The following is a 26317-nucleotide window of genomic DNA, read 5'->3' as shown; positions in this document are numbered from 1 at the left end:
CAGTTGTTTTACGGTAAATAGTACATGTAAGCAATGCCAGGACTTATTTCCAAATTATTGCATTTTACACGGTTTGCTTTTTAAAGATTTGTACAACATTTAGTACCTTTTAGGCTGTGTTTTGAAATTTCCAATCTCACGTTAAAAAATATTTTATACCAATTTAACTTGAAATATGTTGCCTCAGTCTCAAATGGAAGAGATGTTTGGAGACGCCCCTGAAAAAATGACTTACACCGAACAGGCGAACAAGAGATCTCATTGCAGAAGATTAACTAGCTTTATCAGGTAAATGGTTCGGTTTTTTAAGATTTATTTTTCAGTATAATTCATATGCTTTATTAATTTATGTAAAACTGTTGAGCCCGGTAAAAAATGTTTTGCTCAAAAATCAATCAGATTTACAATTGAACAAAAAAATATTTTGATTCATTAAATTGCATATTTAGCTCATAAAGATAAGAATTAAAATTTACAATCATGCGTGGTCATTGGTCATTGAACAAGCGTATACATTTTAACCTAATTCTGAAAGACTTTCTTGTAGTGTTGTCGTTTTTAATAGTATTGCGTAAAAATATTTTGAGGCTAAACGAGAAGGGTTTCACTCTTTTGCATTGAAACTGTTTGCAAAATTATCAAAATATTGGTTTTTCTATTAAGCCAATAACATGATAACTAGGGCCATTTTTATTTTAACCTAAAAAAAAAAATTAAACTTTATTTTTATCAAATTTTAACTTTATTTTAACCTAACGAAATAGCTTGTTTGTAGAGGCCACAGTTCTTCCTTGAATTGATGCCAGTTACCCAAAAATAATATTTTGTCGATTTCAGACTCAAACGTAATATTTTGTCGCAAAATCAAGGTGTTTTATGGATTATAAAAAGTGCATCGGGTTTTTTGGCGATAGATTTAGCTTGCTTAGGCATTTTTGTATTACAGAATGTCAGTAGGCTATTTCTAAAATCCAAATTGTTGATACTCGAAATGACCACGTTTGTGTAGATGAAGTGTTATAACAATTATTTAAATACGTAACAATAAATAAAAAAATGGACAATTTGCGATAAAAGTTATCGCTGATCTAAGTGGGCATTGTGACATTTTGCCTGCTTTTATGGGTTAATATGGTTTAATTGTGTCGCAGTTCCTGATTTACAATGCTTCCACGACGATTTTTACAAAAATTACTCTCAAAAAACACAAAAACTTTGCAAAAAGCCATAATTTGACAATTTTGACTTTATTGTAAATTTTAACTTTATTTTAACCTAAAAACTTTTTAAAAACAGTCCCCTATAGGTGCTGAAAACAACTTTATTCTTTCATTCGTGGACAGACGAGGTCCTTAAAATTTTTTAACTTTATTGACTTTGCGGGCCCTAATGATAACGCTTAATATAGTTTTTTTTACAAACGAGATGACCTGTAAAAAAATTATAAAGATACACTTAGGGCGCATGACTTTAGTTTGTAGATTTATTTAAATCGCTTAAATTTATTAATCAAAAATTAGTCTGGCAATTAATTATTATTTTTTTACCAGCTTAATAGGTACCAGATGAGCTATGTTTTAATAATATTGTGCGTGATAGCAACTGTTTATGTAACTATATAAAGTGTTGTTTTAATTTAAACTGCAAAAAGAATTCTGTTGTAACGCGACCATTTTTCTTTCAGGTTATACCAGTAACGCGACGCAAAAAGGCATAACATTCGGTTTTTACTATATTTAAAATTTATTTTGTGTCGGTGACACACAAACACCCGAACATTTCCACTCTTTCATTTATCTTCTCTTCGCAATGCAACATTCTTGTTTTTGTTTAACACCCTCTTGTAACATCGCTCAACTGCACTATTTTAGGTTGGCAGATTACCTGATTGTGAACACGATGCACGTTCTAGCTGTTAACTCTGTGTCAACCCTGCTCAACTATCTTACCGAACAACTACATCAAACTCCAACGGAGGAAGCCATTCAAAACTGGAATAAGGTAGGTGATAATTTAAGAGTTGTACTTATATGTGTGAATAGTGTAGCTGCCGTCATTATAGCTGCCGTCATTATTTCTTATAAAGCTTCTTGTATTTTTTAAAGTTTAAAGAAACGGACAAACCAGGATTGTTACCCTATATAATACACTGCAAGATTTTTCATTAAGTATAGCATTTAGGCGTTTCAAATGTTCGATTGTGGTTTTGACAATTAGGGTTGGAAAGAAAAGTTTTGGCATTGTTAGAGATGATTGTGAAAACATAAGTCGTTGCTGCTATGCTTTGTATATGGGACAAAAAACAACACTGTTCATTCATCCCTGCTTTATTTCTGTACACAGATGTGTTATATTACTATAGTTATGATTGTTTTCAGGGCCGCAAACAAAGGTTTACGAAAAACAAAAGCAACCGGATACGAATTATTAGTTTGCACCAGTTTTTTAACGTACAACCATGTGGTTTGCCATACACCCTGTTGTGCTAAGCCAGTGCCAGTTTTTATTGTTATATTTACTATATCATGAAGTAACCAGCAATTCTAAATATATATCGTTAATATACCCATTTTTAGATGAAATAATAAACAACATTCCAATTATTAATACATACATACAATGTAAATATGTGTTTCAAACAAACTGATTTGTAGCTAAATCAAAATACAGGTTTCCAATCAAAGACAACCAAATTAGAGTTTCGCTTGAATGCTTTCGTAAACTATGCTGAAAACACTACATAATGGACAACTAGTCCAATTGAAAACACAACAAATTTCATTAAAACTTAAAACATATATGTCTTGGTTTTCGTTAACAACTTATTAAAAAGTCTTATCACGGAGAAAATGCAAGAAACTGGCAGTAGACTCGGACAACTAGATAATATTTTTAATTGCTTATTAAAACAATTAGAGCGTATGGCAGTTAATTTTAATTTTAATCTATTTGTGCACGGCAAGTGTGCTTGTTTGTTTCTCAACTAATAAGAGCTTTATTTTTAGATATTTTTAGTCTCTTAGTATGTCAAAGAATTTAAATTAAACAAAGGTTATTTGTTTTATTTATCAGGAGGAAGCACCCGTCGAAGTGGAAGAAAGTAAAACTGCGATATCAACTATTGCAGGTAACTTATATTTACGAGGATTAACTGTTAATCGTATACGTTTGTTTACAGGCGTCAAAAAGTGTTATCTTCACACATTGTCACTATACGACTTATTTTCCATTTATAATTTTTTCCGATAAAGGCAAGCCCTATTAAAACAAAATTGTTTGGTCGACTTATATATAAAATAACGCAAACGAAAACGTATAAGTACGTACTTTCAATAAATATAAGAATCTTTGTACTGGCATCTCATCGACATTTTATCAATTTTGAATCTAAACTTTTTCAATTCTTCGTAACTAAAGTAGAATTTTATAAATGTAAGAGCATGTCGATTTTAAACTCACCTTATTTTTGATTTATAGGAACACTTGACGAAGAGGAGGACTCCCCGGTGCTTCCCCCACTCTTTCTCACCGAGTTTGACTTGGACGTTCACAATTTCTCGTTTACTCCAAGTGCGGACGATTTTCATGAGATACTCGGTGACGTTATCACCAGGTGCTCTTTGCGTTGCGTTTCATCTCAAAACCTAACCGTCTGATTGCAAACTGATTAATCTCAATAAGCTAAAACTTGTTTTTATTAGTAAATAGCGTTCGAAGAGTTAACGGGATACAGTTGGGAAAATTGTTTGTTTATAAGCCACCAACGATTCCCCGTTTGACAAAGCTTTATTTTACCTTTTCTAGGTTTGAGGATACGGTGTTATCGGTCCTCAATCTGGTCACCGATTATTACTTTGAAGCCTTCACCCGTCCCATAATCAACAACAAGTTCGAGGAGAAAACATGTGGAGATGGTCCCTCGTTGTCGGCCATGTTCGAAGACGACCGACACCTGCTGGGTCTCATCGAAAATATAAAGGTCAGGATTAAACCACAGTTTTTTTTCTCTTTTACTGTTTGGTGCTGAGTCGTCGACATAAAACAATTTATTTTGTTTTAAATTAACAAAGTTTTCTATAATATTGCATTGACATATTTTTTTTAAGTCTCCATTCCGAATCATTGTCTCCTGACTATACTCAAAAAAGTACTGGTAACGCAACAAGGTATATACTCCAACTGTAATTAACCAGTACCGATTAACTCGGATAGATGGTTAACCCTGTAGTTTGGATTAAAATGTGTGTCAACGTATGCCATTCAAATGTTAATTTTACTTCCTTCAATTTTTACAGATGTTTTGAAACTTTTGTTGTTTTATTGTGCGTGTTTACAATTTTCTTTGTGTTTTAATACCTTTATGAATGTATTTTAAAAAATTGGTATTTCAGGCATTGTCAATAATAAAGAAACCCTTTTCAGGAATGTGCGAGCAAGGCGTTTCATTCTGCTGACGTGTACGCCGACACACTCTCCCACTTTCACGAATTTTATCGCGACAACGAGCTGCTTGATCTGGAAAAACTAAAAACTGAAGATCATGATGTCACGTCAGTGATTATACTGTTTTTTTTTATCTCAGCAGCGTAGAAGTTCGAGAATGAAATTACTATGTTAAAGCACATCGTTTTCAACGAATCCTGTAGTTATATTAAAAGTGCATTAAGGCTACCGGTTAATTAGATGATATAACGTTAATATAAAAAGCACATTCTTATTTTAATATTATTATCATCATCATAAGCGTTAGTTTTATTTCAAAATTGCATGGAGATTACTATTAGTTAATACATCACATTTACTTCCTTATTTTTATAATTTTTTAGGTGTTGCCAAGATTTGTTATCACATTTGTTTTGAGCTTTGTCGGCGATTTGCATAACTATTTATTTTACAGTTTTTTCTCCGAGTCTCTTGATCGTTACAACTTTCAGCACAAGTCTGCAGTTTCGATTCACACGAAAAGACCAATTGGAATGCTCCTGGTCGACGCCACAAAACTAAAGGAGCAGTTAATTCCCAACCCACTGCGCTGTCTTGAGGTTACCGCAATGGCGATCATTTTTACGCTTAGTAAATGTTTTTAAAGCCCATTACCTTGTAAAACTTAAATATCAAGTTATATAAGCTGGTTTTTGAGTTCAAAGGTTTTTTAGATACAATAAACTTTTTGGGGGGTATTTTCAGTTTTTGGTTGTTAAAAATCAAAGATTTATTACAGTGTTTTTTAGGTACAATTAGAAGGAAATATTAGAGGTAATGACCTAACTTTAGCTTTCCATTCCTATCCAGGCGATCAATGAACTCCTGCCGCAACTGTCCAAGCGCCAGATGGACGCCATCATCTCAGAAGCGCAAGACGCTCAGTTCAAGCTGGAGATGGTTCCCGCGTCTACCACCGAGTTCGTGGACTCTCTATCGTTCCTCGATGACATCCAGGAGAGGATTGAGCCTCTGGATGAAATGTCTTCCATTGTGGTGATGATGTACGACCTGATAGACAGGTATCAGGTCCCGACACCTCCCGAGGACTTCGCTGTGTACAAGGTAACCGACATACCGAAAAGAAAGAAATCCTAGTGGACTTTATGAAGTTAATATTAACATTGAAACGCGTTGGTACCCAGCACGATTTTCGACAATCAACAAAACGAATGTTTAATTGCAAAGCGTTTGACACACAGGGTAAATTAATCAAAGTCTTATCAGTCGGGGCCCCTTTTCAGCTGGTCCCCTAAATATGGATCTGCAGACTTGTCAATTCCCAAAACTAGGAAAACTTTATCATTTTGGCGCTAGGCAATTTTAAGAGTAAGGAGACTTAAAACTCTGTACCATGTCCACTTTAATGCGGCACCCTATGTGTTTATTTTTTAAATTGACTTAAAAGAGCTTGGTGCGAAATGACAGTGTTTTTTTTCTGTACACAATGGACCAAAAACTATAGTCCCTTGTTAAACTAATCAAAAATCTGCTTGTCAGAGAGGTACAAATTGTTAAAGACGAAAATAAAGTCAAAAATCTACCCATTTCCAAGCTTTGTACAAGTAGAAAAGTTTGGAGTTTGTTTGTTTTACAACTAACTTACAATCAGGGCTGGGGAGCCACCGTAAAATAGCATTAGCTCCGGCTCCAGCTCCGGAGCCACCAGGCAATTATTAAATGGCTCCGGCTCCAGCTCCGGAGTCGTAAAACTCAATCCTTTGGCTCCGGCTCCAGCTCCGGAGTAGTAAAACTCAAATCCTTTGGCTCCGGCTCCAGCTCCGGTGCCATCAAACACACACCCAATGACTCCGGCTCCAGCTCCGGTGCCACCAGTCACTTATTCAATGGCAAGTTTTAAAAAGTTTTTAAAAAAGCTTTTGGCTAACTAACGTTGGAGATGGAACAAAATATAATTTCTTAGCTTTAGCACAAACTATGGCCCCAGCTCCACAAAAATAATAAAAAGGGCTCCGGCTCCAGCTCCAGCTCCACAAAAATAATAAAAATGGCTCCGGCTCCGGCTCCAGCTCCACAAAAATAATAAAAATGGCTCCGGCTCCAGCTCCACAAAAATAATAACAATGGCTCCGGCTCCGGCTCTGGCTCCAGAGAAAATGCTTAGCTCCGGGCTCCTGGCTCCAGCTCCGGCTCCGGCTCCCCAGCCCTGCTTACAATGGCCAATATTTAAAAAGTTTGTTCAAGCATCACTTGTCGTTCTACTTAGACTCTTCGTCCGTCTATCCACAACGTGCGCAACGCCATCGACAAAGCGGTGTCAGAGAGGGACGCAAACATTGACAAGTTCTGCAATCACTTGGATAAGGACATTGCAGAGCTCGGCAAAGAAGTCAAGGGTATCAAACAAGAAGGGCAGGTACAACCAGCTATATGTTTGTGATTCTTACATTTTACAACTGCCGTTAAGGCCAAGTTCAGGGGCATATAACCCAGTAAAAATAATGCCATTTTAGGACCCGTTCATTCTTGACATCAAATCTGACAAAGAAAAAGTAAAAGGGTCCATCAACAGGATGATTACGTCAATGGACGATTTGCAAAAGAGAGCATTTCAGTATAAAAGCTACCAAAAGAAGTTTAAGGTATGTGTCCAACATCTTTAAACAGGCCTGCTTAACTTGATATAGTACAACAGCCGCATTGGTATTTTTTGCTGACAGCACGTTATTTTTATTGTAACGATTGCAAAACGTCAATATATATTATATATAGCGGTTCTCGTAGGTTTCCCGGTCTAAAAGCATACAATATTGCTTCTTTCTAAGTTATGTCAGAAAATATGGACTTTTAGTGGAAACTTATTCTTACAATGTTAATTTCGCTATTTGTATCATCAGCGAACAATTATATTTTTATATCATAAGCAACATGAAACCCACTATTTTCACACTTTCTGGATTGTAAGTATACTGCTATCACTAGCACCGCGAGCAGGGCCGTAACTTCGTGAGTTGGAGTCCTGATACAAACTTCACTTTAAAGCCACCCATGTTTTTCAATTGCCTTACTTTTCTCACCACAAAAACAATGTTTCTGAAATTACCAATGTTTCAGCAAAGTGCGAATAATATGTCTTGCGGCTTATTTCAATAGGATTAAGTCATCTTTTTTGCCTTTCTACTAACAAACGACTGCATGCCTTTTCTAAAATTTCAAATTTTATGGGTGCGTTGCTTTTTTAGCAATGACAGTAACAGACCACACTCTTAGAATGAGAATAACAAGTTTTTTGTCTGTTTGATCTGCGAACCTCTTTGTTAGGCCAGATAAATTCACTGTCATGCTACCAGACTGTATTTTATGGCACTTTTCGCCGAGATGTGAGGTGTGGAGATGTCACTCGTTTTATGCACACATGTTATTCGAAATCCTAACACAACTTGACCTTTTTCCGTAATTTAGATATGTAATTTAGCCAAAACAGGTGTGCACAAAAATTGCTTATCCCGGGTGTACATCTGCCACAGAATGTGGACAGGCTATCTGCTACATTATGTATGCTGTTGAAACGCCTGGATAAGATGTAAAAAATGGATATAAGATGTGCTAAACATCATTTAAGAAACAGTAACAAAGGTGTCATTGCAATACTTTTAGGATACGTGATAAATTTGATCGTTTCTCCACTTTAGGTTCACAAAAAGTGTAATTCAAATGGGCCCGTTACTTCTCGATATTTGGTAGATGTTAAAAAACTGGAAAACATTTCCGCAAAGTGCAGAAATGTGGAATTTGTTAATTTTTCAAAACTTTTATGTGGGAGTGTCATGCTATTTAGGGCGTCTTGGGGCTAAACAATTCCATCCATTGGCGTAAAACAGAATACCAAGCCAAACAGGATCGACACGAAACGCGAACGATTTTTTGTTTAGGTTGTTCAAATAGTAAAAAAATAGTTTTGTGTTGACCCATACCCGTTTTTGTTTCTATTTGTGAATATACACGCGAAAAGCGGTTAATAGTACCACGTATGTAGTATGCTCCAAACCAAATAAATAAATTCACTTCCGAAAAGTGGTTGCAGCTATGTGCTGTAGCGTACATGTTACATTAATTTACATTTTTTAATGGCATTATTTCGTACAGAAGAAAATCAAAAGCCTGAAAAGTGCTGGAATTACATAAGTTCCATGAGTACAGGCTCTCCGTAGGCCAATACAAAATGACTTGCGTATTGACGACAATGTTGCACAAAAACATTATATGTGTAGATCAGGGGTGGGCAATCATTTTTTACCGCGGGCCGCATGAGAAACTTAAATGTTGTGGCGGGCCGGGTGAAAAATAGGATATCAAATACACGGATTATGACGTCAAACTCTGTTGTTATAAAACAAATAAGCAAACGAACTTGTTATTACGTTTGGAGTTGTGCGCAAATGTGCAATGTAAGTCGAATTTAAAGAAATAGTGACAAGATGTAGCGCGAAGTGCGAAAAATTTGCACCTATATACTTTTTGAAGCAAACGTTAATTGATATTTAGAGGTGGACGTGACGCATAGAGCACAGATAAACAACGTACATTACTTTATATATTGGCGATTATCAAGTTGTTGGGCGCATTGAGCAAAAATTTAAGGTTAAAATACGTAAACACTTCGCACAAAAACAAACGATGTTTTTTTTTTGCTTTTTGAGGCTTTAAGTTACCCAGATTAAAGGTATAAATCGGGAGAAACACACAGCATGGCATTAGGTAAAGTAGGTTGACAAAATTTGAATCGGTATCTGGCAAAAGGGTCGATATTTCGTTCATATTTTAAAGACAGAATACATTTAACCGAAGCGCGAAAAAGATATAAAACAGTTTGTTAAATTTTCGTTTGAGAGAGTGCCGCAGTGCAGAGGACGTTTTTTGTTTATAAATACCTAAAAATCGCGTGAAACATACGAGAAAGACAGAAGAAATTCGCGCGAAGCCCCCAAACAATTTCCAATAACAAAAAAGTTGGGGGGCCGTATGTTGCCGAGGTCTGGTGTAGATTCTAAGATAAATAATTACGTTTAGTTTTTAGTTAAACAATTTACAAACCGGTGCCAGGGGTAGTTACGGCCCTGGGCACGAGTTAATCTGTGAGTGTTTGGTCGCTTGTTTTCATTTGCAATATGATAAAACAGTACAGGTTTTGTTTAATAAGATTTTAAGAATAGCCGATTAACAAGGTTAATAATAGTGGTATAAATTGTAGGTTTTGTTAAATAGTAGAAAAACGTAAATTACAATTATTTTTTGCAGAATAAACCTAGAATAAATCGCTTATCATCTTACTAATGTATACTGTTAAGTGCTTACATCATTATTTGACATCACTGCCTTAATATTAACAATAATTAGCTTCGTATACATCACATACCTAAAGTGTTTATTCACAGTACCTTTTTTTAGCTATTGTTAGAATTTTCATTCACTAACCATGCATCTTCGTTTTCAGCCGTCTTGCCAAACTAGTTTAGGCTAGCAAAAACTTTTAACGCAGTTTATAGAAAAGTGGCTTTAGTTTAGAAATATGACAGATAAAATAAGGCAAATAGCTAACAAAAACATCTCTAAAATATTACTAGCTTATAAAAAGTGTAAGATTTGACTTTTTCCTGAATTGGCGATTTTGCAACTACCTCAAAAATATAAATTTAGCTACATTGATATTTAGTATGGGTTTCTCAACCGTGAAATACAATGTAAATAAAAAACATTTGAAATGTTTGTCACATTTTCCATGTCCACAATTAATATTCAAATATATTGCAGAACATTGACCAATAAACCCAGTGGTTGACCTGGTTGAATGGTTTGACATAATTATCCGAAGCATTTTTTGCGATTAAAAGAATAGAAAATCTCTATCGAGATTAAAAAAACTGACTTGACTTGAACTTATTTAACCTCTACAAATTTTGTCGTTTAAAGGTTTATAAATTTTTATCGTTTGTGGCGCCGACCACAATCTAAATACGAAGCACAAATCTAAAATACGAACATGTCTGGCATTGCCGCCTTTCGCATTAGATAGCATACTGAAGTCTGGATTAGTCTACTTAATCATGTGCATCAAAGCGTGAAAATTTCTTTCTTCCATCGCCGTTTTCGTTTTATAATTTCATGTTTTTCCGCGCTGCGATACGATCTTATCGCAGTTAAAGGAATAAAGCATCAACCGCTTTAATCCATTGAGTTTCGCTAGACCAGGTGAACGCAACATTCTTTCCCTGTAACCGCTAAAAAATAACACGAACTTCAACGTTTTCATATGTGTAAAAATATAATTTATTATCACACTTCTTGGCTGTAATTTTAGGCACGCAGGCCTAAAAGTAAAATAATTAATATAGTTCTAATTTTAAACTAGGCAAAATTCGCAGCGTTTCCTTCTGTAAACAGCTTACAAACTAGTTTAAAACTCGGATAAAACATGCAAGTTGTCTCTACTTGGGAAAACTCGGCCATGTGAAGTGTATACCGTATAAATTTACCTCTTCCAAAATTACATGGTCAAACAAACTCTAGGAATATGCTTTAAGAACCTAATAAATTATTAGTCGCTTAGCGTAAGTTATGTAGCGCTATGCTCGGTACAATAGGAAATATAAATTTGCGGTAAGCATTTCGTGGTCAGCGGAAAATATGTACATTGTTAAACGGAAAATATTCCTTCGATATGTTACCTGCTGATTGTGTCGGAGATTCACATGATATGACTGAATGTCTCACTTCAATTCAAGTAAATCCCCTTTTAAACGCTCATTTGGCTCCTGTTTTACTTTTTAAATAAACAGAAATAGATACGCTGAGACAGATTAAAAAATATAACATAAATTACTTTTATAGCATTATAGGAAGGTTTGCTCAGAAAAAATTTGCTTTGACTGGTTTGCCAAAGTTGTAATAGAGTATAAAGTAATTGGAAACTGAGTAATATTCTGACGGATTTTAAAATGTAGTTTTTATCCTGTTTTCGTGTTTGGTAATGCTTTAGTTTATTTTCCTTGTAAACTATTTTTCACTTGATTGTCAAAGGCATTATCATAACAGCTGGACTTCTGCTACAAACTTATACAGTTCTTGTGATTATTGCATATTTAGTTTCTTATTAGCGGATTTATTTTAAACATTTTTTGTTTTTATGTATCTTTTGCACGTTCAAAGGTCGAAATCACCAAGTATGACGAGTTGGAGGAAGTTCACGCCGAACTGAAGCTTAAGGAGCTTCTCTGGAACTCACTGGACGAGTGGGACGAAATGCACGAGTCCTGGCTCGACGTAAACTTTGAGACGCTCGACCCAGAAGCCATGAACGTGCAGGTGAAAATAGGAAACATCTCTTACATTTGCCACGTCCGTCTGATTTTTTTTGCAACAGTGGACAAACAACGATTCATATTATGGATGGCCATTGATTTTGGTATATTTGTCGACTAGGTGCTTTTATGATTTAAAAATTACTTCTAGCATGTAAGCAAAAGGCAATGTTTCGTATTGTATCTAAAATAAGTCTCCGAAATACACACTTAAAATAAAACCTTTTAAGGATACGGCCAATGTTGTAGTGGTATTACCTTTACAATTTAGCGAAGGCGATGGCCGGCCCTAACAAATACGTACTTCCGGTACCACATCATTCTCGGGATGGTTTAGTACAGTGGTTCTCAACCTTTTATGCTCCGTGGCCCCCTTTTAAAGGCTCTTAACCCCTCTGGCCCCCTGCTTATAAAATAGCCTAGCATTCTATTTAACGTGTTTTCACTTGTTTTACTTCTTCACGTATATAGAAATACAGCCATTAACCAACGAAATAATGCACTTACTTTCTAAAAATTTAATAAATCAGTCATATATATCGATCGGGAATCATTAACAAACTGAAACCTTATTTTTTTACTTATCCTTAAGCACTGCACTACGTTGCGCTACACGTTCGGTGGATAGACATTTTAAAACATGTTAGATGTTTTTTGTTTTTCGCCGGTCATAGGAAGCATGTAGCCTAAGTTGTTATATAGCATTTGGGTTGGTCGTCCCTTGACTTTTTCTTGCTGATTGTGTTTGAAATGGGTTAACGAAATGCTTCCTCACAGTTGGAGTCACACTCTTTAGCCTGTGTGCAAGCGTCATTTAATCGGATGGCTTGTTATAAATTATCGAATTTATATCCGTGACTGTTTTGAATATGTGTTGATTCATTTCTTAGGCGACGATGACCTTGCTCTGTCTGCCCTTTCGATCTGACAGCGACCGACCGGCGAACTTATGGCATAGACATTAGACAATCGTCCGCCGTCTGGCGGTCAAACTTTGCCATTCATTATAAGAGATATATTTGTCGAGGTTTGTCGTCCAGTCGGTCGGTTTGTTCGCTTCTGGTACTCTGTAATGGATTTTATTTGGGACCGCACAGTGTGACGTCGCTTCTACGAGGGTGTGCGCGCAACTTCTCCTGTTTGTTAGTGGCGCTTCTAAAACTGCAGAAAAGAGGGACTGCCAACGCCGTTGCTTTTTTTACAATGTAGGCTACACGCCTTGCGATTAACATGAAGTGCAAAAAAACGCATGTTTTAAAAGTTATATTTGCAGTACGTGTATAGCAACGTAGTGCAACGTTTAGGCATAAGTAAAAAACTTAAGCCATTTTGAAAAACATTATTTATCTCTCCGGCGAAGATTACGCTATATCTGTAACATCAGTTTTTTATAACATGGTAATTGTCACATTTATTTTTAAATTATCGGCTATAAACATGAGGCTAGCAAAGGAACAACGAGTAAGAATGAACTGGTAAATATTTTATTGGTTCTTAAATATTTCCATTCTTATTAGGTTCTTACCTAATAGTACTTGCGGACCGGTAAAAATAAAAAAATCGTTTCACGGACCGGTTACCTCAATTTTCAAAAGCACATTTGCTTAACCGATAAAGCGCTAGTATTAACGGCATTTTCAAATGAGTAAGCCTAAACAGAGTTGCTAGGTGTAATGCAAATTTAGTATGAAATTCTGATATTTTATTGCAAACAATCACTTAAGAATAGTCCTAGTGCTAGACACTACAATTAATGTGACGTTTCCTGGTAGGCGACCAAATTTCCTTATTTGTCTGCTAAATTTTATAGATTAATCTTTTACAGTAATGCAACAACAATAATTTTTGTAAGCTTTGTTAGTGAGATTTACAAACAGACAATTACTATAATTGCTTTTACCTAACACATTGCCAACTTGTAGCTGTAATTATGTTGACCAGACTTTACCAAAGCGGGCTTTACACACTAAAATAGCAAATGAAACTCGGGTCAAACAAACATTTACGCAGTTAAACTTTGCCAACATCGAAGTTTGCGAACGTCATAAATAAAAAGAATTTAACAGGTAATAGTCTATTTACCCTGAACAACGCCTGGTATTTTTCCTATAGTACAAACTGGTATATTGCTTTTTTTAGTAATGATAATAAATTTAATGCTAATATTAATTTTCTCAGGTGGCAAAGTATGCGAAATACTCCCATCAATTGGAAAAGGGACTCCCCCCTAACGATGTTGTACCAATTTTAAAAACAAAAGTGAACGATATGAGAGACAAGGTACTCATTTAGTGTCGCATTTTTGTTTCGTACAATTCCAGTTCTTTAAAGTTGTACCACATTTAATTCCACTTTTCTGTGTTATTTTAGTAACTTCGTACTCCTAAATCAAAACAGCTCCTTGATATACTTAATTAAAAGTTTATTTGTTTTTTTAAGGCAAAAATAGATGTAAATATGATTTACATAATTAATTTTTACGATTTTTAATTTTAATAATTTATTTGGCATAGATATGACAGTATACTAACTTGCCGATCGTCGGACCGACATCACTTTTAATTAGAAGTAGTGATATTTTAAAACACCTTCTTTATAGATGCCAGTAATTACGAACCTGCGTAATCCATTCCTCAAGACTCGCCACTGGGAGCTGATAGAAAACGTAATCGGACAAAAGCTTTCACCCGGACAGAGTGAGTTTATTTTTCATTATTCTTTTTTATTTGATCAAGTCAAAGATGCATTCATGTATCTAAGAGTTTATCTTGGGCAAAAAAACATAAAAAGAAAGAGCATGACATTTCTGATAGGACAAAATGATATCTAAATAAGTAATACAATGATATAGTTTTTTTTCTATTTTAGGAATTTTTATTTGTTTTACCTTAAAACACTTTACGATTAATAATTAATTAATTTATTTCGATTCTTAAAATTATTTTATCAAAGTACTTTGATTTATTAATCTTTAATTACTTAATCCACAGATACTGGGCAGGACGACAAGCCAGAGTTCCTCACTTTTCGTAGTTTTAACGAGTGGGGAACTTTCGAGAACGCCGAAGAAATCGAAGGAATTTCCGGCCAAGCTTCAGGCGAGGCATCGCTGGAGACTATGCTTAAAAAGGTGGGCCAAGTTGTGTATAGTTGATTTCGGACAATAAGGGGAAAAAAATTATTCCAAAGTGCTTGAAAGGCAAACCTTGTGCTAACCGGCAAAGCTGCAGAACGGTAAAAAAAGATAGAACATCGCATTTATATGTTATAAAATAACGTTAAATACGAAAAAATATCCGAAAAGCAATCAACCTTAGCTTTAAATAAATCCAACTCAGTTTCGTGTTTTAAAACAAACGATTACATGTTTTGTAGCAACTAGTTTTGGTGTTTAGGTTGAAGATTCGTGGAAGACCACCGAATTCTCTGTCCTTCATCACAGAGATTCAAAGGACGTGTTTATCCTTGGCGGGACGGACGACATCCAGGTTCATCTTACATTTTAACAAATATATCTGTTGTTGTTACACGCAGAAGTCATGTTTTCTGTCACAGCAAACATATCAATTGTCTTACCATTTTGTTTTATTGTTTTTGAATTTTCAAAATCCGGCTAATAACGAAGATACCTAAATAATTATAAGAAACATCTAATGTTTTCTATTCGCTCTCTTGCCATCCTAACCTTTTTGTACGCAAACTTTTTGGTCGACAGGTGCAACTTGACGACAGTCGCGTTTCCATGGCAACGATTGCTTCTTCGCGGTATGTTGGTCCGATAAAGGACAAGGTCGAAGATTGGCAGAGACAGTTGAACTTGATGAACGATACTCTGGTAAGGGTTGAGTTAGATAATTCTCTCTTTAGGTTTAAAACATTAACCGTAAACGAAGAAGTTAAACTTATAAATGGAACTAAAATTGTCAAACTTGCATCAATACTTTGGACACGTTTTTATCGTCCTACCAATCACATTTTATTGGTAGTCTACAAGTAACTCTGATAATTACACTTTTAGGACGAATGGCTGACTTGCCAACGCAACTGGCTTTACCTGGAATCGATCTTTAGCGCCCCTGACATACAGCGCCAACTACCGGCAGAAGCTAAGATGTTTATGACCGTTGACAAGTCATGGAAGGAGATAATGCGAAAAGTCAACAGACTGCCAAACGCTTTGAGGTTAAATCATGTTGTTTTTTCTTTTCTTTTTTTTAATGTTGAATATTGTTAATCGCCGAGTAATAAAACTACATTTAACTTATCTATAAAAAACTGTTTTCTTCAGAGCTTCCACTCAACCTGGCCTCGTCGAGCAATTCCAGAACAACAACGCCCTGTTGGACCAGATCCAGAAGTGTCTGGAGGCTTACCTGGAGTCAAAGAGGGTTATATTTTCACGATTCTATTTCCTCTCGAACGACGAACTTCTCGAGATTTTAGCCCAGACCAGAAACCCACAAGTACACTTAGTTGATTTTTTTATGTACCGTGATTTGTTTATTGTTGTATGTTTTTGTTCCAACAACGTTACCTTGCTATATGTAAAACCTTTTATCTGTGAATCAACAAAATGTTAAACAAACTAAAATCAAACCAACCGAATGTTTATAGAATAGTGTTGTAAAATGTCTAACTATAGTTGAATATAAAATACAACAAAGCTTGCAATGTCATTCGATCTTGTCAATTTTCGTACTATTTCCGGTAGTTATACGATATGCCATATTAAAGTCGGGATTTTATGACACCTGCAGGCTGTCCAACCTCACCTTCGCAAGTGCTTCGATGCGATCGCCCTTCTCGAGTTCGGCACAGTTACAGTTAGTGGGGACGGGAAGGTAACTCCGAGCGGCGACCGTGGCGAGGTTCAAAATACGAATGATATCATTGCTATGATTTCACCTGAAGGAGAAAACGTCGGCCTAGGAAAGGGACTAAAAGGTAGGTTAGCCCGGTGGTCTTCAACCTTTTTTAGTTTGGTGAATCATTACGGTTGTTGTGACAAACTCATGCACCCTGTTTTCTTGAAAGGTAAACTGAGGTAAAAGCGATATGAAAAATCATTATGCGTATCAATATCATTATTTCAATTAAACCGAGCGGAGCTGCCAGTTTTACACACTGTCCGTGAGAGTTCGATTATGGCTGCAGGTTGCTTCAAGTACTATTGCTTGTCATAAAAACAGCATTCAAACAAACTTCAGAAGTCAAATATTAATGGTTCATTAAAAGTTTGTGATGCACCCTTCTATACCTTTTCGTACTGGTGTACCCATGCACATTTTAGTGCACCCTGCGGTGCACCGTATACACCGGTTGAAGAGTACTGGTTTAGACCACATCGTTGTAGTAAAGCTGTTATAGTTTCATTAAATTAAATATTAGTTTGGAATATAACAGTAAAAAATCGTTAAAGGTTGAACTCATAACAACGTAGCATTTTGATTCCTATAATCCTGGATGTGACCACACACCCCAATTACTTCAGTAGATCGGTTTGCGATTGTCTATTTTAAATGCTGCCAATTTGCCTAACTGTCCAGCCAGAGGAAATGTTGAGGACTGGCTCGGCAAAGTTGAAGAGGCGATGGTGATAAACCTGAGAAAGATGTCAAAATTTGCCATAACCGACTTCCAGCAAAAGACCAGAGAGGAGTGGTGTATTCTGCATCCTTCACAGGTGAGACAATCGTATACAAAAACTCATTGGAATGTACTTACAGCGTGCTGCTGTTCTTTATAACTAATTAAGAGAATGTGTTCTTGTAGGAACGTAAGTGTTTATTCACTAATGCGTGTAATAGTTAGAATTATTAGATACGTTCGAGAAGTTGTGTGCTTGTATTGTATTTTAGACGAGGCAGATTTCCGTATGACGATTGTCACTGCATGAAACAGAACACGATATTAATTAAATAACAACAGAATCCATTTTAGACCATTTTTACAGGTTTCTGTCTTTAAATTCAGGTAACATTTTTTTTTACAAAATAACGTGTAATGTTGCAACAGATAACATAAACTGCCCCCTAACTATTCTTGTAATTTACAGTTTTGTTGTAGATCTGTAGAAGTGTTTTCAGAAACACTGGAATAATTCAGTAAGCACGCGAACAAAATATACGTGAAATTACTTTATGTCCAAGGTCGTCCTAACCATCTCGCAAACAATGTGGTGCCAAGAGGTCAGCCAGATTCTGTCCGGGGCAGTTGAAGGAGGACCACAAGAGGCCCTCAAAGCATTCGAGAAGGTTAACTTCGATCGGCTAAACCGCCTGGCAGCCATGGTTCGCACGAAACTTCCCAAACTGCACAGGAATAATATAACCGCTCTTATCACTGTTGATGTGCACGCTCGTGACATTATCACTGACATGGTGAGATAGAAGTTTGTTTAAAATTTTCATATTGTTTCCACTTTAAAATTGCCAATGCACTTTGCTTGCAGGTTCGTATAGGCGTTGACTCGCCCACCAACTTCGAATGGCTGCGGCAATTGCGTTATTACTGGGAATCGGACATCGACGACTGTGCTGTGAGGTGCGCGGGATCCCAGTACATTTACGGTTACGAGTATTTGGGCGCTTGTCCCCGTCTCGTGATCACTCCCCTCACCGATAGATGCTACCTGTGCCTTATGGGCGCGTTGCAGGTTGGTGCTGCTCTTGAATTTAGCTTAGTTAAGAAAGTGTCTGCAAAAATAAAAAGTAATTAACTTCTCTGCACTCGACTGGTGGCGCTTTGAAATTATTTTAATAGGTTGTTTAACGACTTAAACTTTGCAATATAGGTCGAACTTATATATTTGGAGAAACGACGACACGTTCGAATCATACGATTTTGTCTTAAATTTCAGCTCGACTTGGGCGGCGCACCTGCTGGACCTGCAGGAACAGGTAAAACTGAGACCACCAAGGATCTCGCCAAAGCGCTGGCTAAACAGTGTGTCGTCTTTAACTGTTCTGAGGGACTCGACTTCAAAATCATGGGAAGATTTTTCAGGTAATTCTGGCAAGCTTATTTTATGTGCCCGTTTAAAAATGCATTTCAACTAGCTTATTTGGAATAAACAAAAGTTTTTGCTACATAGCCTCGACTGTTTTGAATATTTATTTAGCTTACTTTCTTCCCTTACGAACCGTTACGCAAGACCCAATACGTCATTCTATTTGCATTTGGTTAATTGGGCACGTTTATATTTTATCAACATTTTTGTATCATATCTGTATTAATAGTATTTTTTGAAACAATAAGCCAATAATGTTACAATTTCTGTAGCGCATATCTAGTAAGGAAATCGACAATTGTGGATTGGACCGAAAACAAATACATGTGGCACGTACTTTACATTAACATGCGGCAATCTTGTTAACAACTACCGCAGTGGTCTGGCGCAGTCGGGAGCGTGGTGCTGTTTCGACGAGTTCAATCGAATTGACATTGAGGTGTTGTCGGTCATCGCCCAGCAACTGCTGACCATTAGGAATGCCAAGTCTGCGCGAGTCAACCGCTTCATGTTCGAGGGCCGCGAGATCAAGCTGGATGCTACTTGCGCCGCTTTCATCACGATGAACCCGGGATATGCTGGAAGGACAGAGCTGCCGGATAACCTCAAGGTCGGACATTACGGATCCTTGCTCGATTAGAGCATAATAAATGCAAAAGACTGCTTTTGGTTTCTTCTTGTAACACCGCCTATTAAAATGTTTGATTTAGCCTTGTTAATGTTAGAACTGGCTTCACAAAAACAAGGGCTGCTTTTCACACCCTTTCAAGCAACATTACACTCTCCTAAACTATATAAACTTAATTAAAAAATATGGCGAGAAATTTTCTTTTCATACCATCGCATTTATCGATATAATAACGCTGACGTATTTTCTCTAATATAGTATGTGCGGTTAAACGATAAGTACATTGTTATAATCGCAGGCTCTGTTCCGACCAATTGCCATGATGGTCCCAGATTATAAATTGATTGCTGAAGTAATCTTGTACAGCGAGGGTTTCGAATCTTCCAAAGCTTTGTCGCAAAAGATGGTGCAGATGTACAAGCTTTGCTCTGAGCAGGTATTAATACTCTTCTTTGTTTCAAGCGCTATACTAGTATACTTACATGGCTACTCGCATGCTTTTTTCTGGGCGAAAGAGCTATTTATATATACTTAATATTTCACAGATTTAATTTCTGTTTAAATGGTTGCACTATTTTGTAGCTTTCGCAACAAGATCACTATGATTTCGGTATGAGGGCTGTTAAGTCTGTGCTGGTTATGGCTGGATCGCTGAAGCGTGAAAACCCTGACATCCATGAGGACATCGTGCTTATCAGAGCGTTACGAGATTCCAATTTGCCGAAGTTCCTGGTTCAGGTGGCCTAAATAAAACGTTAAAGTTAAAAAGTATAAACATTCAAATTGACTTAACTTTTCTTAGTTAGTCTTGGGATTTTAGTTTGGTCATACCTTTTTTAGTTTAAATAATGGCATTGTTTTAGCAAGTTTAGTAGTTAAAACTGTTTTGAGGACATTATTTTATTTACCTTACACGGTTAGTGAAGTGGCCAAATATAGTTTTCGGCAAACTACCTTGACTGGACTCGAGTTGTTTAACAAATACTTGTTCACACCAATGGTACCACCTTCTACACTGGTTTATATATTTAATTTTCCACGTAAAAACTAATTATTTAACAATAAACGACAAGTTCACCCTATTGCACCTGGAAAGACTATTTGTAGGATCTTTATATTTGTATTATGCTAATTCGTGTATCTCATTGTACTTGTTTGTCAGGACGCACAATTGTTTCGCGCCATTTTGTCCGATCTTTTCCCGGGCATTGAAATTCCTGATCACGATTACGGAGTGTTCGAATCAACCATCAAGGATTGTCTCACCGAAATTGATCTGCAACCTATTTCTGCTATTGTCAAAAAAGTATGTTTGGACAACATGTTATTCATAATTTTTAGGTCTGGTACATTCAGGAATTTTATTGATAAATATATATGTGTTTTCCGAGAGCGAGAATATTCAACGTTTCTAACCCAGGTGATCCAACTTTATGAGACGATGATCGTACGACACGGGGTAATGTTGGTGGGTCCGACTGGAGGCGGAAAGACCACTTGTTACCAAATTTTGGCCGCCACCCTTACGCAACTACACAAGAACGGACACCAGCACCCAGAATACAAGCCTGTCAAAACGTGAGGCTCGGATCCTAGTTTTTTTGCGAGCGGTACTATTATGCTGTAAAACGATAGATATTTAATAAATCACGTTGAATATTTTGATATTAATGGGGAATTCATTGAAACGGTCTGAGTAGATGAATATTTTGTAAAATGTTAAAAAAATGTAGTTTTGAGGTGAAGGCTGTTGTAAACAGGATTTTTCTTAGATATTTGCGCTGTGATACAGACAAAAAAAAAAACATCCATCTCATTGGTCCTTTCGTCCACGTTAAAATCGGTCTCATAACAGGCAGTTTTGTCAGGTCGCTTATTTCAGTTCACGGTTATATTTTATATGAAGAACTGTCCTGAATCCAAAAAGCATCGGCATGGGCGAGTTGTACGGAGAGGAAGACAAGCTCACTCTTGAATGGAAAGACGGACTGATGGCTATCAGTGTCCGACAAGCGGTTCAGGTAGATCGTACCGGATACTGCGGGCTATTACCGGTCTTAGCCAAACTATATGTAAACATTTCCAGGCGCGAGTTTCGATCACGAAAGTTTAAAAAGCTATTTTGCACGGTGTGGGCGTACATATATTTTAAAAGACGCAGAAGCTTGCTGAAGTATCACCCGGTGTGAACCTTGTAAATTAGTTGTTGTTTTCGCCGAATAGCCTAAAACGCTACTTATCGTAGAGAACGCGTATCACTCATGACTGCACCCAACAATACAAATCAACATTAAACTCGACGGTTTTACTGCTTTCGTTTTTGCCTCTATTAATATTCCAATAAGCCTGATTATTGTGTTCTTTTGAAATCAGAAAATGACCCTTTAACAAGAAGCTGGGCGTGTTTTCCAGGACACCTCAACCGACCACAAGTGGATCGTGTGCGACGGGCCGGTGGATGCCCTTTGGATTGAAAATATGAACACAGTGTTGGACGATAACAAAATGTTGTGTCTTGCCAATTCGGAGCGCATCAAGCTAACGGATCACATGCACATGCTTTTCGAAGTGCAGGTAATAACCGATAGTGCAGCCAAGCTCCGCTTTAGTCGTTTTGTTGAGACCGGAATCATTGTCAAACATTAAAGTACAAATGTTTTTTTTTCTGTAAAATTATGCTTGAACAGATTAGTAAAAACACCGCTAATTACTTTATGAATTAGGTGAAAAAGCTCTACTGAAAAAAGTACATCAACGTTTGTAATAATATTCGCCTTGTGAATAATCTTTAAACGTTTGTCATACATAATCAAAGTATTTTTACTCGCCGAAGTCATTATCATCATTAAATTGCATTTTTCAAGCGACAAGCATTTATTCACATACAGTTTACTATATTGCCGAGGAGATATTGCGTTTGTCAATTAAAAAACCCAAACAGTTATCACAACGCATTATGTCTACGTCATTATTGTCGCTGCACTATAAACATCGCATTCGCCTGTTTGTTTTTCAGGACTTGGCTGTGGCATCACCCGCAACCGTTTCTCGGTGTGGAATGGTGTATATTGACCCGAATGAGCTCGGCTGGCGACCCTACGTCACAACTTGGCTGAAGACACAGATGTCGGCGAAACTTAAGGAGGAGACGAGGAAGTTCATACTTGACCTCTTTGACGCTTACATCGAGGACGGCATCAGGTGAGTGGCTCTGCCATGTCCACGATAAGATTTGCCAAAATAATTTTTCTAATCTTAAATCAGTCTTAAATCAGTTTTCTAAATCTTAAATTAGTGATTTGTTTAACATGTTTAATTGTATATTTATCAATTGGGTTTTGGTTTTGACAAGTGGTAAAAGTAAGCCGAAGCGGTCCGTAACGACATGGTTAAAATACTTTCAAACCACTAAAAGATGTCTTTATACCGGTAAAAAATGTCCATTTTTCACCACATCTCGCCATATCATTGAATATATTTAAACTAAGATTAGAACGTGTTTAAAACTATTAAATACATATTTGTGCAAGACATCGATGGATAACATCGGGTTTCACAAGGTTACTTTTTTAGACGTTCTGTTGTGACGTAACTTTGTGCTGTCATCTTTAAAAATTTATGCGTTCCGCCAAAATTTGTTCATCGTTTCGATCAACATATTAGTCTATTTTTAACTCTGTCTTTTACTAATTTTCATTATGTTATTACTCCATTATAAAACTACCTCTGAATTTTATATAACATAACGAAGGCCCCTTTATGACCGATTGTCATTTAGTATTATAACGACCACTAAAGATTTACTGTTTATCATGTTTACCACAAACTCCGAAAAAAAAGTTTTTTTCCGTTTTGTACTTGGCAGGCACGTTGAGAAGAACTTGACGCAGGCGATGCCACAGGTAGGGATGAGCAAAGTGTCTTGTCTCTGCTCGATTATTCAATCTCTCCTGCTCGGCAATGGAGGACCCGATCTAAAGCAGGTAAGTGTTTCGTGATCGGTTACAGAATTTTGTACGGCACATACGGCTTGGAGGACGGAGGTGTATACCGCGCTCAGATAACCACGATATTCATTTTACTTTCATTTAAAAAGCAAAAAATCTTTTGTAAATATTTGCATTAAAAAAAAGAGGACAGTGGTGTACAAGGCACATGTTGTCGCAGATGCGTTTTAAAATTGGCGGAGAAAATATCGAGAAAAACCTTTTTTACGTAAATATATAAAGTTTAAACAAATTCTGTTCGCTTCATTTTTCAGAATATGTATTAGAATATAGCTAGAAAAAGCATCACTAACTATATGTCATAAGTGAGGATATAGCGTACTGTGGTCGTTTAATCGCAAGGAAAATGAACTCGCGCAGTGACGCAATAAGGACGCGATAACAATTTGTTTGGTGTGAAAAGCTTATTTAGGCTACCAAAGATAGAATTGCCAGTAGGGATGTTCAAAGTAGAATATCGAATCTCGAATCCCATCTGGATTCGAATCCAATTCTGCCGTTTATTTCGGGTAATTGGAACCGATATAATTTAATGTTTTACTGCGGATTGTTGCGCCTAATTGCACAAACGCTTGTGGTAAGTTGGCCTGTCGCTGCGCGACCAATTTACAGAGCTTGCTTTAAATGTAACCCGGTAGTAGTGTCAGCGTTTTTTCGGGCGACTAATTACAGCGTCTCGCGATAACGATCATCTAATAATCAAGTGTCAATCAAGCGTTATTGGGCGAGCGACTAACATGTAGTGCCAGGTGCGGAGTTCGCAATTTCCCTAAATGCGTTACGTTGCAAAAGTAACTTTTACATTGTTGTGCGCAGTGTAATTGTCAAGAATTCGTTAAGTCAATAGTAACTTTGTATTCTTTGCAGTACATTATTTGACTGCATGACAGATCACGTTAGTAAAAAATAAGCCCTAAGACCCAACAATGCTTGAAAAAAACAGGACCGAATTGCTTAAGACTTCTGTGTGCAGTGTTGCATTGTACTCACTATTGGCAAAAATATAAGTTTTGGCAACAACCTGGACAGTTGACATATTACAGTTTACACAACTGCTTTAAATGACAGTTGTTAAGAATGTTATGGGGAGATTTTTTTTATTATCATGCACACATGTTAGAAAATTGTTTGGGCGATTTATTGCTGTGATTGTGGGCCCTGTAGGGTAGATTAAGATTAATCCCTTCCTCAAACAAAATCGAGGTTAAATAATTTAATAAAAATATACTAGGATTCGCTATTCTGGATTCGTTATTCTAGATTCGAAACTTATTATTCTAGAATACCTTGGGATTCTACTTTGAACATCCCTAATTGCCAGACACTTGTTAGCATTTTAGGGGGTGTGAACGCCCCCTCACTTAGATCCGACCTGAGCGGTCCCAAATTCGCACGATTTTTAAAACAATTCGAGTGATGTACAGGTTTACAGCTCTTGCATGTTCGGTTAATAGGAACATTTTTAGGGCGAAATGTACCAGCATCGATTACAGTTGACTAACTATTGCCTTGGATTTAACTCTTCTGATCCACCTAATTTAGGATCCGATCCGCTTGCACCAGCTTGTCGCGAACGCATTCGTATTCTCTTACGTGTGGGCAGTGGCTGGAAACGTTACGGAGAATTGCACGGATTTGTTCGACTCGTTCGTTCGCCAACAGATGGAGGATAACCCGGAAATTAAGGTACTATTTGTAACTTAAATACACGTGTTCCATATCACACCACTTTTGATGCGATATCTCTGCATTTATGAGCTGTAGGAATGACCATAAATACGCCTTTGGTGCATAATGCCTTTGCAAGTTAAAAAAATGGACTATATGATTTTGAATTTATATTTCCATTTTTGATTTATGTTTACATTTACGTTGGTATAAGATTTAGTTAAAAAAATCACAACGTGACAAAATAGTCGTTTATAGGTTTTTGTTCGTATAGTTAATTCGCAGATAAAAAATTGCAACACAAAACATTGAATTAATACCATCGTTTAGCTTCCAGCGGGAAACGATTTGTTCAGCTACTACATCGACTTCGAGACGAAGCGGTTCGATTTATGGGAACGCATTGTTCCCGCGTTCAAGTACGATAACGAGGTTCCATTCTTCGACATGTTGGTGCCCACTATCGACACCGTGAGATACGGATATTTGATGGACAAACTTCTTGCTATGGACCATTCAGTGTTGTATACAGGTGGGAATTGAAATTGCTTATGCTTTATTGGTCCAGTGGTTTCCCAAAAAATAGTCCAGTGGTTCCCAAACTTTTTGGCTCGCGGCACACTAAAAATATCTTGAATATTTTGCGGTCCACCTTTAACAGAACAACAATAGAGTCATTTTACAACTTTTAACACACGACAAACTATATGTAAATGTCTCAATATGATTAATTTGAAATGGTTAGTGCGTATTATAAAATGCTTGCGTCTTGAGTGTATGCTTATTGTGGTAATAAAAATAACTTATTTTCCAAAATTACAAAATGTTACGCGGCACACTTGGCAATCTCTCGAGGAACTCTAGTGTGCCGCGGCATACAGTTTGGGAATCATTGGTATAGTCAGACATACAGAGATATTTCCTACTAAGGAAAAAAGTCAGTCCTAGAAAAGACATTGGAGATCTTTAGATAACATTTTATGTGTGTTTTTACTTAGGAAACACTGGTGTGGGCAAGTCGGTGGTGGCACGTGGTCTGCTTGAATCCATCTCTGAAGGAAGCAATTACGTCACGGTGTACATGAATTTCTCTGCTCAAACGTCATCAGTGAGGACACAGGAGTTTCTCGAAGCCAAACTGGACAAAAAGCGAAAGAATATCATTGGTAACGACTTTGATTGACTGTTTTTTAGCAAAAAACTG

General features: G+C 36.8%; 1 protein-coding gene across 2 annotated transcripts in view; it reads left to right on the top strand.

Moving 5' to 3' along the window:
• The window catches only part of LOC146148479 (dynein axonemal heavy chain 6-like), a 66232-nt gene that overhangs the window by 15571 nt on the left and 24344 nt on the right, over nt 1–26317 (top strand). For both annotated transcript variants that reach the window (XM_083387851.1, XM_083387849.1), the window contains exons 9-43: nt 188–288; nt 1872–2001; nt 3073–3127; nt 3478–3613; nt 3805–3979; nt 4423–4550; nt 4898–5042; nt 5293–5547; nt 6710–6859; nt 6957–7085; nt 11650–11805; nt 13980–14081; nt 14401–14497; nt 14792–14931; nt 15197–15289; nt 15517–15636; nt 15820–15983; nt 16090–16264; nt 16559–16745; nt 17348–17484; nt 17951–18181; nt 18253–18456; nt 18661–18806; nt 19189–19420; nt 19737–19874; nt 20021–20176; nt 20601–20744; nt 20859–21016; nt 21345–21459; nt 21851–22012; nt 22455–22639; nt 23304–23421; nt 24988–25131; nt 25444–25645; nt 26112–26279. In XM_083387851.1, coding sequence (XP_083243977.1) covers nt 188–288; nt 1872–2001; nt 3073–3127; nt 3478–3613; nt 3805–3979; nt 4423–4550; nt 4898–5042; nt 5293–5547; nt 6710–6859; nt 6957–7085; nt 11650–11805; nt 13980–14081; nt 14401–14497; nt 14792–14931; nt 15197–15289; nt 15517–15636; nt 15820–15983; nt 16090–16264; nt 16559–16745; nt 17348–17484; nt 17951–18181; nt 18253–18456; nt 18661–18806; nt 19189–19420; nt 19737–19874; nt 20021–20176; nt 20601–20744; nt 20859–21016; nt 21345–21459; nt 21851–22012; nt 22455–22639; nt 23304–23421; nt 24988–25131; nt 25444–25645; nt 26112–26279 — 5278 coding nt within the window. The remainder of the gene's footprint in view (nt 1–187; nt 289–1871; nt 2002–3072; nt 3128–3477; nt 3614–3804; nt 3980–4422; nt 4551–4897; nt 5043–5292; nt 5548–6709; nt 6860–6956; nt 7086–11649; nt 11806–13979; nt 14082–14400; nt 14498–14791; nt 14932–15196; nt 15290–15516; nt 15637–15819; nt 15984–16089; nt 16265–16558; nt 16746–17347; nt 17485–17950; nt 18182–18252; nt 18457–18660; nt 18807–19188; nt 19421–19736; nt 19875–20020; nt 20177–20600; nt 20745–20858; nt 21017–21344; nt 21460–21850; nt 22013–22454; nt 22640–23303; nt 23422–24987; nt 25132–25443; nt 25646–26111; nt 26280–26317) is intronic.

The sequence above is a fragment of the Ascidiella aspersa genome, chromosome 4 (assembly GCF_963924565.1).
Source record: "Ascidiella aspersa chromosome 4, kaAscAspe10.2, whole genome shotgun sequence".
Classification (NCBI taxonomy): domain Eukaryota; kingdom Metazoa; phylum Chordata; class Ascidiacea; order Phlebobranchia; family Ascidiidae; genus Ascidiella; species Ascidiella aspersa.
This window is presented reverse-complemented; position numbering and strand designations above follow the sequence as displayed.